This window comes from Myotis daubentonii, chromosome 1 (genome assembly GCF_963259705.1).
Source record: "Myotis daubentonii chromosome 1, mMyoDau2.1, whole genome shotgun sequence".
Lineage (NCBI taxonomy): Eukaryota > Metazoa > Chordata > Mammalia > Chiroptera > Vespertilionidae > Myotis > Myotis daubentonii.
In genome coordinates, this window is record NC_081840.1 from 40,220,977 (window position 1) to 40,234,336 (window position 13,360).

Here is a 13,360-nt window from a genome sequence, read left to right on the forward strand (position 1 = left end):
AATCCTCAACAAAATCTTAGCAAATCGGATCCAGCAGTACATCAGAAAGATCATACACCATGACCAAGTAGGATTTATCCCAAGGATGCAAGGATGGTACAATATCCGCGAATCAATAAACATGATACATCACATAAACAAATTGAAAGAAAAAAACCACATGGTCATATCAATTGATGCAGAAAAAGCATTTGACAAAATCCAACACCCATTTTTGATAAAAACTCTCAGCAAGGCGGGAGTAGAAAGATCATACCTCAACATAATAAAAGCCATATATGACAGGCCTACAGCCAACATCATACTCAATGGACAAAAACTAACACATTTCCCCTCAGAACAGGAACAAGACAGGGATGCCCCCTCTCACCACTCCTGTTCAACATAGTACTGGAAGTATTAGCTATCGCAATTAGGCAAGAAGAAGAAATAAAAGGCATCCAAATTGGAAAAGAGGAAGTAAAACTGTCCTTATTTGCAGACGACATGATATTATACATACAAAAACCCTAGAGCCTCCATCAAAAAGCTACTAGACTTAATACATGAATTTGGCAATGTAGCAGGATACAAAATTAACCCCAAGAAATCTGAGGCATTTCTATACACCAATAGTGAACTTTCAGAAAGAGAGATTATAAAAACAATCCCATTCACCATCGCACCAAAAAAATTAAGCTACCTAGGAATAAACCTAACTAAAGAGGTAAAAGACCTCTTCTCAGAAAACTACAGGACGTTGAGAAAAGAGATAGAGGAAGACATAAACAGATGGAAGAACATACCATGTTCATGGATTGGTAGAATCAACATCATTAAAATGTCCATACTACCCAAAGCAATCTATAAATTCAACGCACTTCCCATTAAAATACCAACGGCATACTTCAGAGATCTAGAACGAACTTTCCAAAAATTCATCTGGAATAAAAAAAGACCCCGAATAGCTGCAGCAATCCTGAAAAAGAACAAAGTAGGTGGGATCTCAATACCAGATATCAAGTTGTATTACAAAGCCACTGTTCTCAAAACTGCCTGGTACTGGCACAAGAACAGATATATAGATCAATGGAATAGAATAGAGAGCCCAGAAATCAGCCCTAACCAATATGCTCAATTAATATTTGACAAAGGAGGCAAGAACATACAATGGAGCCAGGATAGTCTCTTCAATAAATGGTGTTGGGAAAATTGGACAGATATATGCAAGAAAATGAAACTAGATCACCAACTTACACCATACACAAAAATAAACTCAAAATGGATAAAGGACTTAAATGTACGACAGGAAACCATAAAAATTCTAGAAGAATCCAAAGGCAACAAAATCTCAGACATATGCCGAAGCAATTTCTTCACTGATACAGCTCCTAGGGCACTTGAAACTAAAGAGAAAATGAACAAATGGGACTACATCAAAATAAAGAGCTTCTTGCACAGCAAAAGAAACCATCAACAAAACAACGAGAAAACCCACTGTGTGGGAAAACATATTTGCCAATGTCATATCTGATAAGGGCCTAATCTCCAAAATTTATAGGGAACTCATACAACTTAACAAAAGGAAGATAAACAATCCAATCAAAAAATGGGCAAAGGACCTAAATAGACTCCTTTCAAAAGAGGACATTCAGAAAGCCAACGGACATATGAAAACATGCTCCAAGTCACTAATCATCCGAGAGATGCAAATCAAAACAACAATGAGGTACCATCTCACACCTGTCAGATTGGCTATCATCAACAAATCAACAAACGACAAGTGCTGGAGAGGATGTGGAGAAAAAGGAACACTCGTGCACTGCTGGTGGGAATGCAGACTGGTGCAGCCACTATGGAAGACAGTATGGAGTTTCCTCAAAAAACTAAAAATGGAACTCCCATTTGACCCTGTGATCCCACTTCTAGGAATATATCCCAAGAAACCAGAAACACCAATCAGAAAGGATATATGCACCCATATGTTCATAGCAGCACAATTCACCATAGCTAGGATCTGGAAACAGCCTAAGTGCCCATCAGTAGATGAATGGATTAGAAAACTGTGGTACATCTGCACGATGGAATACTATGCTGCTATAAAAAAGAAGGAACTCTTCCCATTTGCAACGGCATGGATGGAACTGGAGAGCATTATACTAAGTGAAATAAGCCAGTCAATGAAGGAAAAATACCACATGATCTCACTCATTCATGGACAATAGAGACCATTATAAACTTTTGAACAATAATAGATACAGAGGCAGAGCAGCCTCAAACAGACTGTCAAACTGCAGCGGGAAGGCCGGGGAGGGTTGGGGGGTAGGAGGGAGGGGGGTAAGAGATCAACCAAAGGACTTATATGCATGCATATAAGCATAACCAATGGACATAAGACACTGGGGGGTAGGGGAGGCCAGGGGACTGTCAAGGGCGGGGGAAAAAAAGGGACACATATGTAGTACCCTTTGTAATATTGTAAGCAATAATAATAATAATAAAAAAGAATGCAATAGAGCCTAGGGCACCTTTACTTCTTAGTTTTGACTGTAGCTAAAAATGTCATACACAGAGCTTTTAGGATAAAATGTGCTGAAAAGTTCACAGAAAAATTCTTAAACCACAAACTGTCCATAAACATAACCTAGATTGTATTGTGTAACTGCTGTTCAAATAATGCTATACATTTCCTCTACACTTCCCATATGATTATTATTATTCTTGTTCTGCATGTTAAAATCAAGCACTTGGGAGCATATTGATAAAGCTCTTTAACAACTATCAGGTAAGCACAGTGTTCTTGTTTAAAAACTGCAATTAGCAACGCTGTGCTCCGAAGTCTCACCTGCCCTGAGAACAAGCTTGGGCTTAGTCTGAGTCTTCTACGGCAACATGATAGCTGTTGCGAAACTGTTCATTATTTAATCTTCAGGAGCAACGGGAACTTTAAAAAGTGCTATAGGGTATGAGGCTTTAAGAATTAAGGCATTATCTAAAAATATACTCTACATGGAAGTTTTTGATAAAAACAGTATTTGATCCTAAATATCAATGGTTTGTTTTGAGCAGAAATGTTTAAAATATGTTCCAGAAAAGAAACCAAAAAAGCTCTTCACTCTGGTCTTAGTGAAGAGGTACAAGCTCTTGGTCACAGTTTACATCACTCAAAAATTTTGTGGCTCTTACATTTGGCATGATTTTATTTCCCAAATTTTCCAAGTTTCCACATTTAATATTCATCTGCTGATTAAAATCATTTAAAACAGCCCCTATCAGTTCAACTCGTGGAGAATTCGGAATGATCAAGACACTAAACTTATCCCACCTACAGAAGATAACATTCTATCAACTATGCTTGTTAGGGAGTAAACTGTCTTTGCTTAAAACACTATTTACAAATGATGAAAAATTAGACCATTAATGAAATAGATTCTGCTACAGTTAATTTGTGATACCACAACTCTACAAACATCAACTGCTATTTGCTGGCAACTTTGAATGCGGGTTGCTGGCAGTCAGGAGTTCCCACACTCCTTAGCCCAGGGCCTCCCTCCTTGGGTCCAATCGCTTGATAGAGAGGAATCTGGACGTGGCAAAGGGATCTACACACCCTGGAAGAAGAACAGGCCTAACAGAGTTCAGACTCTCCCTGTGAGTCTCATTAACAAGGCGCCCCAACTGAAATGGGCAAACAGCTCAGAGTGCCTGGCACTGTGCTTTATGCAGGTTCTATCTTTAAATCCTTGCAATGTCCCTGTAAGGAGAGTAAGATTATCTCCTTAAAGATGAGGAAACTGAAGCAAAAAAAATGAACTTGCCCAAGGTGCAGAGCAAGTCGGGGATGATGGATTTTTACCTAGGTCCCTGTCACTCAAACCCTATTCAGTTATGACAACATATGGTGCACAGTCCTGATGATCCTGTAGGAACTATTATACTAATTTTGCAAAAGAAGGGAATTAAAGAAGTGCAAAATTAATCTCTGAGTAAGAACTGAAAGTAATAATACCAGCTATCATCTGTGTATGAGAAATTATGCTATATGTTAACCCTTAATTCTCACAATCACTCAGTACCACTGGTAACTATTCCCAATTTATAATAGGTGAAGATGTTGAAGCTGAGGAAGGTTTAATAAACTTTCCACACATGGGATTTGAATTCAGGTCAGTGTGTGTTCAGTACATTCACAAAGTTCAGTACTTTTCACTACCATACTGCCCCTCAATTATTCTTCATAAAGGGAAGGCAGAAAGAGAGTTAATATAAATCAAATGCCTACTATGTGCTGAGTACCGGGCAAGTTGCTTATGCAAGTGAGGAAGGTGAATGAGCTTAAGAAACTTGTCCAAAGGTCACAAAACTAGTAAAATGTAGAGTCAAAATATGAATAATCTTACATTTCTCAACAATGATGATAATTATATTACTAACAACTTACATTTACTCTGCCTTTACTATGTATTCTCAGGACGAGGCTGTTAAAACAATGTCAAAAACACAATCTGACACTATGTTAAGATCCATGGTGCCAGTAGTAAGATCTGTGATGATATTAGGGTATGAAGGGCTTGACTGTCTGGCTTGACTTTAAAATATCTATAGCACCAGTTTAGGGGATCTTGTTAAATGAAGATTCCTGAGTCCGACCTCGACTTACTATATCAGCATCTCCAAGGAGTGGAGTACAATGGTCTGAATATTTAAGGAGCTCAGCAAATAATTCTGATGTACGTTAAAATTTTAAAGCCACTGATGTACAACAGTTAACAGATTGACTATCTTCCAATCTGTTCTCTACAATTATCTTCCTCACCTGAGATTTTAGTACAAATTAATTTCCTAGAAAATTATAGTCAGCTTTTAGTATTCCTTATGAAGTCAGATTAATCTTCCTTCCACTTAACTGAGGTCAGTAAACTTTTGAATCATATCCTGTATGTGTGTATATAAATACACATGAACTCGTGTACAGATTCCACCAGGTAAAATGATAGAAATGTAATTGAGAGAAGTATCTTAAGTGCTTATGCTATATGATTATGCATATTTTAAAAATTTAGTGGGTACCTTTTTATATAACTGTGTAAAAGAACTGAAATAGCATACTCACATATATAAATAAATTACATTTTAATATATTTTGCCAGTGTCCACAGTGAAACAGAGATATGTTGCCAATTTTTATTAGTTTTTAAAAACCAAATGCTGCAAAAATAATTGTCTGTCATTTCATACATCGAAAACAGCGCAGGTACCCTGAGTACCTCATCAATAGAAATTCTGCCCAACAGATGATAAAGTTAACTCAATAGGCAGGTTTGATTTTCAGACAACTGCTACAAGCAAAAACAAGGCTGCATTAGTAAATCAAGAAACTGTAGTGATAGGATAAAACCAAAATAGTTAATAAGCAAGAAACTTTCCCCATCTGAACTGCTTAATAAGGCTATTTAAATGCCATATATATTCAGTATAACATTTAGAAATATTCTTTTATACAGTAATTGGGTTAAAATATAGTAGCATATAGCAAAACAAAACAAAACAAAAAAAAACTAATTCAAGGCAAGCACTAAGGCAATTTCCCCCCTTAATTCCATCAGAATACAATCAATGAAAATTGATAATAAGGAGAGGAACTGAAAAATGCTAGGCAGGCTATTGATTATCATAAAACTGTTTGGCAGTCTCTACCAAAGCTAAACGTATGTATACCTTGGGATCCATGATTCCACTCTTGGGTATAAGCCCAGAAATGTATGCATATATGCATACACATAAAATGTTCTTAACATTTTTATTCATAATAGTCCAAAATTTAAAATAACCCAATACCCATCAACAATAGTTAAAGATGTTGGCATATTCACACAACAGAATATGATACTACAATGAAAAAGAAAGAATTACTGCTACATGCAATAAAATAGATGAATTTCACAAGACAAATGTTGAGCGAAAGAAGCCAAATAGAAAAGAGAACATATCGCATAATGTCAGTGGCGTGGAGTTCCGAAACAAGCAAGATCACTCTATGGCGATGGAGGTGGGAACGGCTGTTACCCTTTGGGTGGAGGTTATTGACTAGGAAGAGTCACAAAAGGTCTTTCTGGGGTGCTGGCAATGGACTATATCTCAAGTTGGAGAATGGTTACAAGGATGTATACACTTGTAAAAATTCACCGAGCTGCATGCTTAAGATTCCTATGCTTTGTTACATGTAAATTATAACTCAATTAAAAAACATAATGTCATACTCCTTAATGTCCAGGTGAACTAAAGAGAATTAACTTTGACTCATGAAGCACAAGCAACAGTTCAATGTTCATAAGCACAACCTATTCAGGAAATTGGCTAGACTTAGGCTACTATTAAAACAATGATCAAAACACATTAAAAAGCTAGCAATTTATTACTATTTCATGTGTGTAGGTACAACTCAAAAGTATTTAAAAAGCAAATTCATCTACACTAATAAAAGAGAAAAATGGTAATTGGCGTACAACGCTACCCTTTTCATTGGCTAACCAGGGCTATATGCAAATTAACTGCCAACTAAGATTGGCAGTTAACTGCCAACAAGATGGCGGTTAATTTGCATATGTAGGCACAATGCAGGGAGGCGAAAGGGAAAGCAGGAAGAAGCCCCCTGCCACTGACAGTGATCGGAAACCCAGGGGGAGCTAAGAGCTGGGGGGCAGGGCAAAGGCGGCCCTGGGGCCGCCTTTGCCCTGACCCCCAGCCATGATTGGAGAATCAGGCGCCTTTGCCGCCCTGGCCAGTGATAGCAGGAAGTAGGGGTGGAGCCAGCGATGGGAGCTGGGCATGGTCGAAGCTGGCAGACCCAGGAGCTAGGGGTCCCTTGCCTGGGCCTAAAGCGAAGCCCACGATCACGGGGCCGCTGCAGCTGCGGGTCCCCGCTGCCCGGGCCGGACGCCTAGGCCAGAGGCGTTAGGCCTGGGCAGGGGCGGAGCCTGCAACCGCGGGGAGCTGGGGGTCCCCTGCCCAGGCCTGACACCTCTGCCGGAGGCCTCAGACCTGGTTAAGGGCCGATCCGGTGATTGGTGATCGGAGGGTGATGAGGGTCAACTCCTCTGGCCGAGGCATCAGGCCTGGGCGGGGGGCTGGGGGTCCCCTGCCCAGGCCTGATGCCTGGGCCAGAGGCATCGGGCCTGGGTGGGGGGCGGAGCCGGGGATTGGGGGGATATGATGGTCCCCTTGCCCAGGCCTGAAGCCTGGGTCAGAGGCGTCAGGCTTGGGCGGGGGGTGGAGCAAGTGATCAGAGGGAGATGGGGGTCCCCTGCCCAGGCATGATTCCTGGGCCAGAGGCCTCAGGCCTGGGCGGGGGCCAGAGCCAGTGATCGGGGGGAGATGGGGGTCCCCTGTCCAAGCCTGACACCTCTGTCAGAGGTGTCAGGCCTGGGCAAGGGGCTGATCCTGCGATTGGAGGGTGATGGGGGTCAACGCCTGAGGGCTCCCAGTATGTAAGAGGGGGCAGGCTGGGCTGAGGGACACTCCCCGCCCCCCCCCCCCACACCCAGTGCACGAATTTCGTGCACCGGGCCCCTAGTATTATATATATTAATAAAAATTATATTTCAATCAAAAGTTTAAAAATAGCAGTGTTTGCTTTTCTATAATATAGTAGCCAAAATTCTCTAATTGCACCCTAGGTGAGAGGCTATGGAAGTCAGCTGCACTTCAGCCATAATTCAGAGTTCATACCTGTGTGGACTACTTTAGCACCCCAACCTGCCAGATTAATGATCTCATTCTGTAATAACTTCACCCCTTAATTAACCAAGTCAGAACGTGAATGTGGTCACGGTGGGAAGAGAATTATGTAAACATGTCTAAGATGGGATCCACTCACATTGATGATGATGTTCAGAGACTTGTCATTGGGGAGGAAAATGCACACACTCCGGCGGTCTTGCATGACTCTGTTGTTACGGAAGTTCAGTTTGTTCATCGTGTGGGGGCCTCTCTAGCGGTCAGCGCTGGGCTCCGAGTCCCCGGCAACGCCGCTGCTTCCGAGAACGCCACAGCCAAGCTCCGCTCCTCATCACACGCTCTGTGGGAGAAGCACCATGATGCGGCACGATGGAGGTTTCACAGCTATAAAACAAAAAAGCCCAAATCAGGCGTGAATCAAGGTGGTGAGATTGGTGAGGAGAGACAGGGAGATGAGCAGCACAGGACCAGCGTGTCTCAGAGCTAGGGCTGCCTCGTAGAATAAACGAGAGCTCCCTGAAATTCATTCTACATCTCACCCACTAACGACTGCCTTAAAACTTTCATTCCCAATCAGGAATTAAACGTAAAGCCCTCACATCCCAGAGCTGCCTTTGAGGCGTTTTCAGCCTCACAGGACAGATAACAAAGAGTGCCGAAAAGAAGCAAAATGACAAAATTGCAACGACAACAACAAATTCTCAAACTCTTTTCTTCAGTTACAAACTCAAATAAATGTCTTGGCTCTGGCATGACATTCCTTCTTCAACCACTTTGGTCTGGCTTTCACCTCCTGCACATCACCCGCCTGGCTGGACGAAGAAGCCAGGGACCTCCAGGCCATCAGCAGTATCCGAGGAGGTGTAACGGATGTCTCTATGACGTTCACCACGGCTGCTGTGCCCTCCTTGCAACGTGTTTCTCCCTTTTATGGCACTGTCCTCTCCTAATTCTCTAACTTGACAATGCAAACAACTTTTCTATTTGTTATTTCACCAACCAATAAAATAGAAAGAAACAACAAGACAGTATATCTCAAACTGCTAGTATGTTTGTATACAAAAGAAATGTAGATTTTGGATATCTCTGACATCTAATCAGTTTATTCAACATAGTAATTTTATTTTTTTAACTTCTCTCAGATTTTCACTGTATATGATTTTATTTCCAAGTAATGAAAATTTTCTCTCCAATTTTCAATAATTGTCTTTTTATTTGTTTCATGTCTCATTGCATTGGCAAGGCCTTGCAGAATAATTTTAAAACAGTGGTGGATATTTCCTACTTTTAAGGAGTGTGTCTAATACTTCACACCTTATTGCTAATATAACACTAGTCAATGAAGATATGTTAAGACTAGTTGCCTCTCAAACTATTTGCAATATTTATATTGTTCCTTTTTTTTAATACTGTTATATTTACATTGTTCCTATATTTGTGAGATGCAAAAGAGAATTTCCAGGAATAGAGAACTGTTTTACCAGGCAGAGACTTACAGCCATATAGCTTTAATAGAAAAGCTATTATCAGTGCTCACATAAATCAAAGTATAAATGAGACAGAATCTTGGTTGATTTGCTTCTTAAGGTTAAATGTCCATCTGTAATCAGCAGGAGGGGGGGGAGAGAATATATTCTTTGTTATCAGCAAGAGGGGGGGAGAGAATATACTCTTAGATGACACATGAATAAATATAAAATAGTATTTCCTTTTAAAGTATAAATGCCCAGCCAGGGTGGCTCAGTGGTTGAGCACTGACTCATGAACCAAGAGGTCACCGGTTCAATTCCCGGTCGGTCAGGGCACATGCCTAGGCTGCAGGCTCCATCCCCAGTAGGGGCGTACAGGAGGCAGCCAACAGATGTTTCTCTCTAATCGATGTTCCTATCTCTCTCCTTCCCCCCCTCTCTAAAATTAATAAAAAAAGATATTTAAAGTATAAATAAAATACTATCCAAAAGGGAGCTACTCAAACTAAGTAAACACAAATGGTAATCTTATTTATAGTATTCCCTCCCTGGGACGGCGACCAAAAGCTCCCTTAGCAGTATTCTGCTTTTCCTAAAGGATAATAGCGATTGTTTCCCATTAGGTTGTAGCCAGCGCATCACTCAACAAGGCCACTGGAGGTCCCTGCTGCAGTTCTCTCCAGGAAGGGAGGGCTGACCCATGTGCTCTATGACTACAAACTCACTGCACCCGAATCCAATCACCAATTTAAGTCATGCACACTTTTAGTTCAGCAGCTCCAAGGCACCCATCGTAGGACCAGTGCTGGCTGCAGGGGGTCACCTGGACATTTGTAATAAATACAGATCCTGAGCACAGTGACATTTCTACTCGTCAGAATCTCCAGGGTCAGGGTCAGGGTCAGGGTCAGGGTCAGGGCCCAGAAACCTTATCTTTTAAAAAAGCTCCCCAGCTATTTCTGATATACAGTCACATTTGGAAATCACACTTCAGTTAACAGAAGGAAGCACAGGGTTGGATCTAATGCCTCCATAGTACACATCAGAAAGTATACATGTGAAGTATAAATTCCTAAAACAGGTCACATGTATATGTATACTCAGAACATTTTCCTGAAAAATGTTACTCAGTGATCTAGGAATAACTAAATTGGCGAAGCAGGGTACCCGCTACATACTCTCTCAGAGAAATTCAGAAATAGTTGAAAGCTCTGATAAGTCCTGCGGGCAACTTTTTAAATTCGTTCAACTTAATATTTCTCAAACTTACTTGGGCAGAGAATATTCCCCCACCCACCACATACCTATTAAGGTCCTGTAGAGTAAAATTCTTAGGCATACTGCTTAAAAAACACAATTCTAAAATGATTTCCTTGTCAAGTATTACATTTCATGGCAAATTTCCCCCTCTGTATTAATACATTACAATCCTCTCTGCCATTAAAATCTTTTAAGAAATTATAAGCTATGCTTAAATGCATCTTATTTAAATTCAAACATTTAAGTGATATTAATCCCAGTATATTTCTTCTTATTTAAATCTACACTTCAAATTGAGTTCCTCCTATAATTTTCCAGTTCTAATTAAACCAATTAACCGGCGGTATTTCTCCTGACCTACTTTCTAGAATGAAAAGAAAAACGTAGGGGAAAAAAATATATTCTGAGGTTTAGGATGTTTCCAAAGGTTCGTTAATTATAAAATTTCATTTGAGTACAATTTTTAGTTATTTCTTCGTTCAACTAATGCAGTAAAAAAACCCCACAAACAAACTAAAAGAGGTTTACTGAAGAAAATCTAACAAAAGCAGAGTATTTAAGAAGCAGCTGCTTTTTCTAGAAAGCTTTGAGGATGGCAAACTAAAAAGCCCTAAAAGAGAGATAGGATTAAGTTTTTACTTTACCCAGAACTGCATTAAAGCTGATTAGAAGGTTCAACTGAAATAGCAAAATTACCAGATCTCTAATATGCTCCGGTATAAAATTTAATCTTAAACTGGACAGTCCTGGGGGAAAGAATTAGAATAAATTGATACCAATCTGAATTGTAGAAATAAGCCTTTTATCCACTGGCCACTTATTCTGTGTCCTAAATTTCCTGGGGGTGGGGTGGGGGTACATTTCCTATTCGAGGGCAGCCTTTTTTCTGTCCAATTTTCTTAGGGTACATTATCTACAAAGAATAAACCATATCATAATATCATTTCCCAGGCAACAACAAACAGCTTTACCAGTGATCAAACTCTACCTTGCCATCTTTATTAATACCCAACTTACAAATGTTAAGCTATAAGATTCCCACACTTGGATTTTAAAGTCATATTATTATAAAGTCCTTATTTCCTGAGAAGCACCATTGGTTACAAAGTTACTTCATTTCTTTTAAGAATCAGGAAGCCATTACATAGTATGGACATTCAATAGTGATTTCCATTTTTTGGAAATTACCTTTAAAACTGGGTGACCTTGGAATAAAAGTATGGACTTTAGTTCATCCTACAGGGTAAGGCAAAAGTAGGCTTACAGTTGTGAGTACACGAAGCAGTGTTTATTCTTGTATTATTTATTAATTATTGTATTATTTTCCACACAAACAACGGTAAAACTATTTTTGCTCCCCTTCACCCCCCCTCCCAATATAGCAAGATTGGTTCATTAGTTGTGACAAATGTATCATAGCCATGAGAGAGGGTACATGTGGGATATATAGGAACTCCCAGTACTATCTTTGCAACTCCTGTGTATGCAAAAGTAGTCTACAATAAAAAGTTTATTTTTTAAAAATTAAGTCAATAGAAATTTCCTACCCACATAATATAATCTCACTTTGAATGGAGGCAAAGGGAATTCTCAGCTTTGAGATTGTCAACCTAAAAAAACTTGAAAGGATGGTAATTTGATAAGATTATTATAAGGCAAGCCACAATACCTCCAGACACTGCCAAATGTTCTCAGGTGCAAAATCACCCATAGTGAGAACCGATACTGTACAGCAAGCATGTCAAACTCTCCGCCCATGGGCCGCATGTGACCTACAATGAATATTTTTGCAGCCCAGCCAATATAACGGAATGTAAGAAACGTTTTAATAAAAATTTTGTAACTTAATTTTTATAATATCCTGTTACACATAATTATTAATAATGAACTACAACGTTCGCTAATGACTGATTATTATAATCGTGTTGCATTCATTTCCCTTACGTGCCTTAAGCACAGGTGCACCATTTCTCTCCACTAATACCAGCAGCAAATATTTTAGCAGCCGATTGCCACATCATTAGTCTTGGACTGACTTGTTTGGTGAGCAAAAGAGGAAATATTTTGAACAATAGGTTTATTTGCGTTATGCTTATTAATTTGTGCAATTACTCAGTGTCTGGTAAGTTAATGTTCAAGAAAAAATATTAACTTCTATTAAAATGTTCTATTATTTTATGTTAACGATTACTCATTTATTTCAGCCCTTTGTATTCAGCATGTCTCTATCAAAATAAACCTACGTTTCTATGAAAATTGAAGCTTTTTTTTTGCGGCCCACATAAACCTCGTTTATTTGGCCCGTGTTAGCCTTAGATTTTCACATGCGTACTATACAGGTTTCCACAGAGAGTCATTATGGGCTCCTTCCTACCATCCAGCTGTTTTTGAAGGACAGGAGGTCCTCAAATGTTTCATTACAACACTGCTGAGAAAAAAAACTGATTCCCAGTGGGGGCCACTGTCTGTGTGGAGTTTGCATTCTCCCCAAGGGTTTCCTGCGTAGGGTTTCTCTGGATACTCATGTTCTCCCACATCCCAAAGATGTGCACATGAAGTAAACTGGCCTGTCTACATCATCCCAGTCTCAGTGAGTGTGGCTGGGGGTGAGTGGCCCTCTAATGGAAGGGCTTCCTGTCCAGGGTGGGTGCCCACCTTGTGCCCTAAGCTGTCGGGAGAGGCTCCAGCCACCCATGACCCTGAACTGGAATAAGCTTGGAAAATCAGGATCATACTGGTTTGTATTAACCTTTCTTACATGTATGTATAACTCACATTTATTTCATGTTTAATATTAGAAGTGTTTTGGGTCTGTATTTTATTTTATTTTATTTTATTTTTTTAAATATATTTTATTGATTTTTTACAGAGAGAAAGGGAGAGAGATAGAGAGTTAGAAACATCGATGAGAGAGA

General features: G+C 39.8%; 1 protein-coding gene across 13 annotated transcripts in view; it reads right to left on the bottom strand.

Annotated features, from left to right (window-relative positions):
- The window catches only part of FRMD6 (FERM domain containing 6), an 84,652-nt gene that overhangs the window by 34,749 nt on the left and 36,543 nt on the right, over positions 1–13,360 (bottom strand). For 11 of the 13 annotated variants that reach the window (XM_059696195.1, XM_059696267.1, XM_059696287.1 and 8 more), the window contains exon 2: positions 7,856–8,100. In XM_059696195.1, coding sequence (XP_059552178.1) covers positions 7,856–7,954 — 99 coding nt within the window. In that variant the 5' untranslated portion in view covers positions 7,955–8,100. Of the gene's footprint in view, positions 1–7,855; positions 8,101–13,360 lie in introns of those variants that run through there. The other 2 variants (XM_059696301.1, XM_059696293.1) reach the window with 1 other exon arrangement.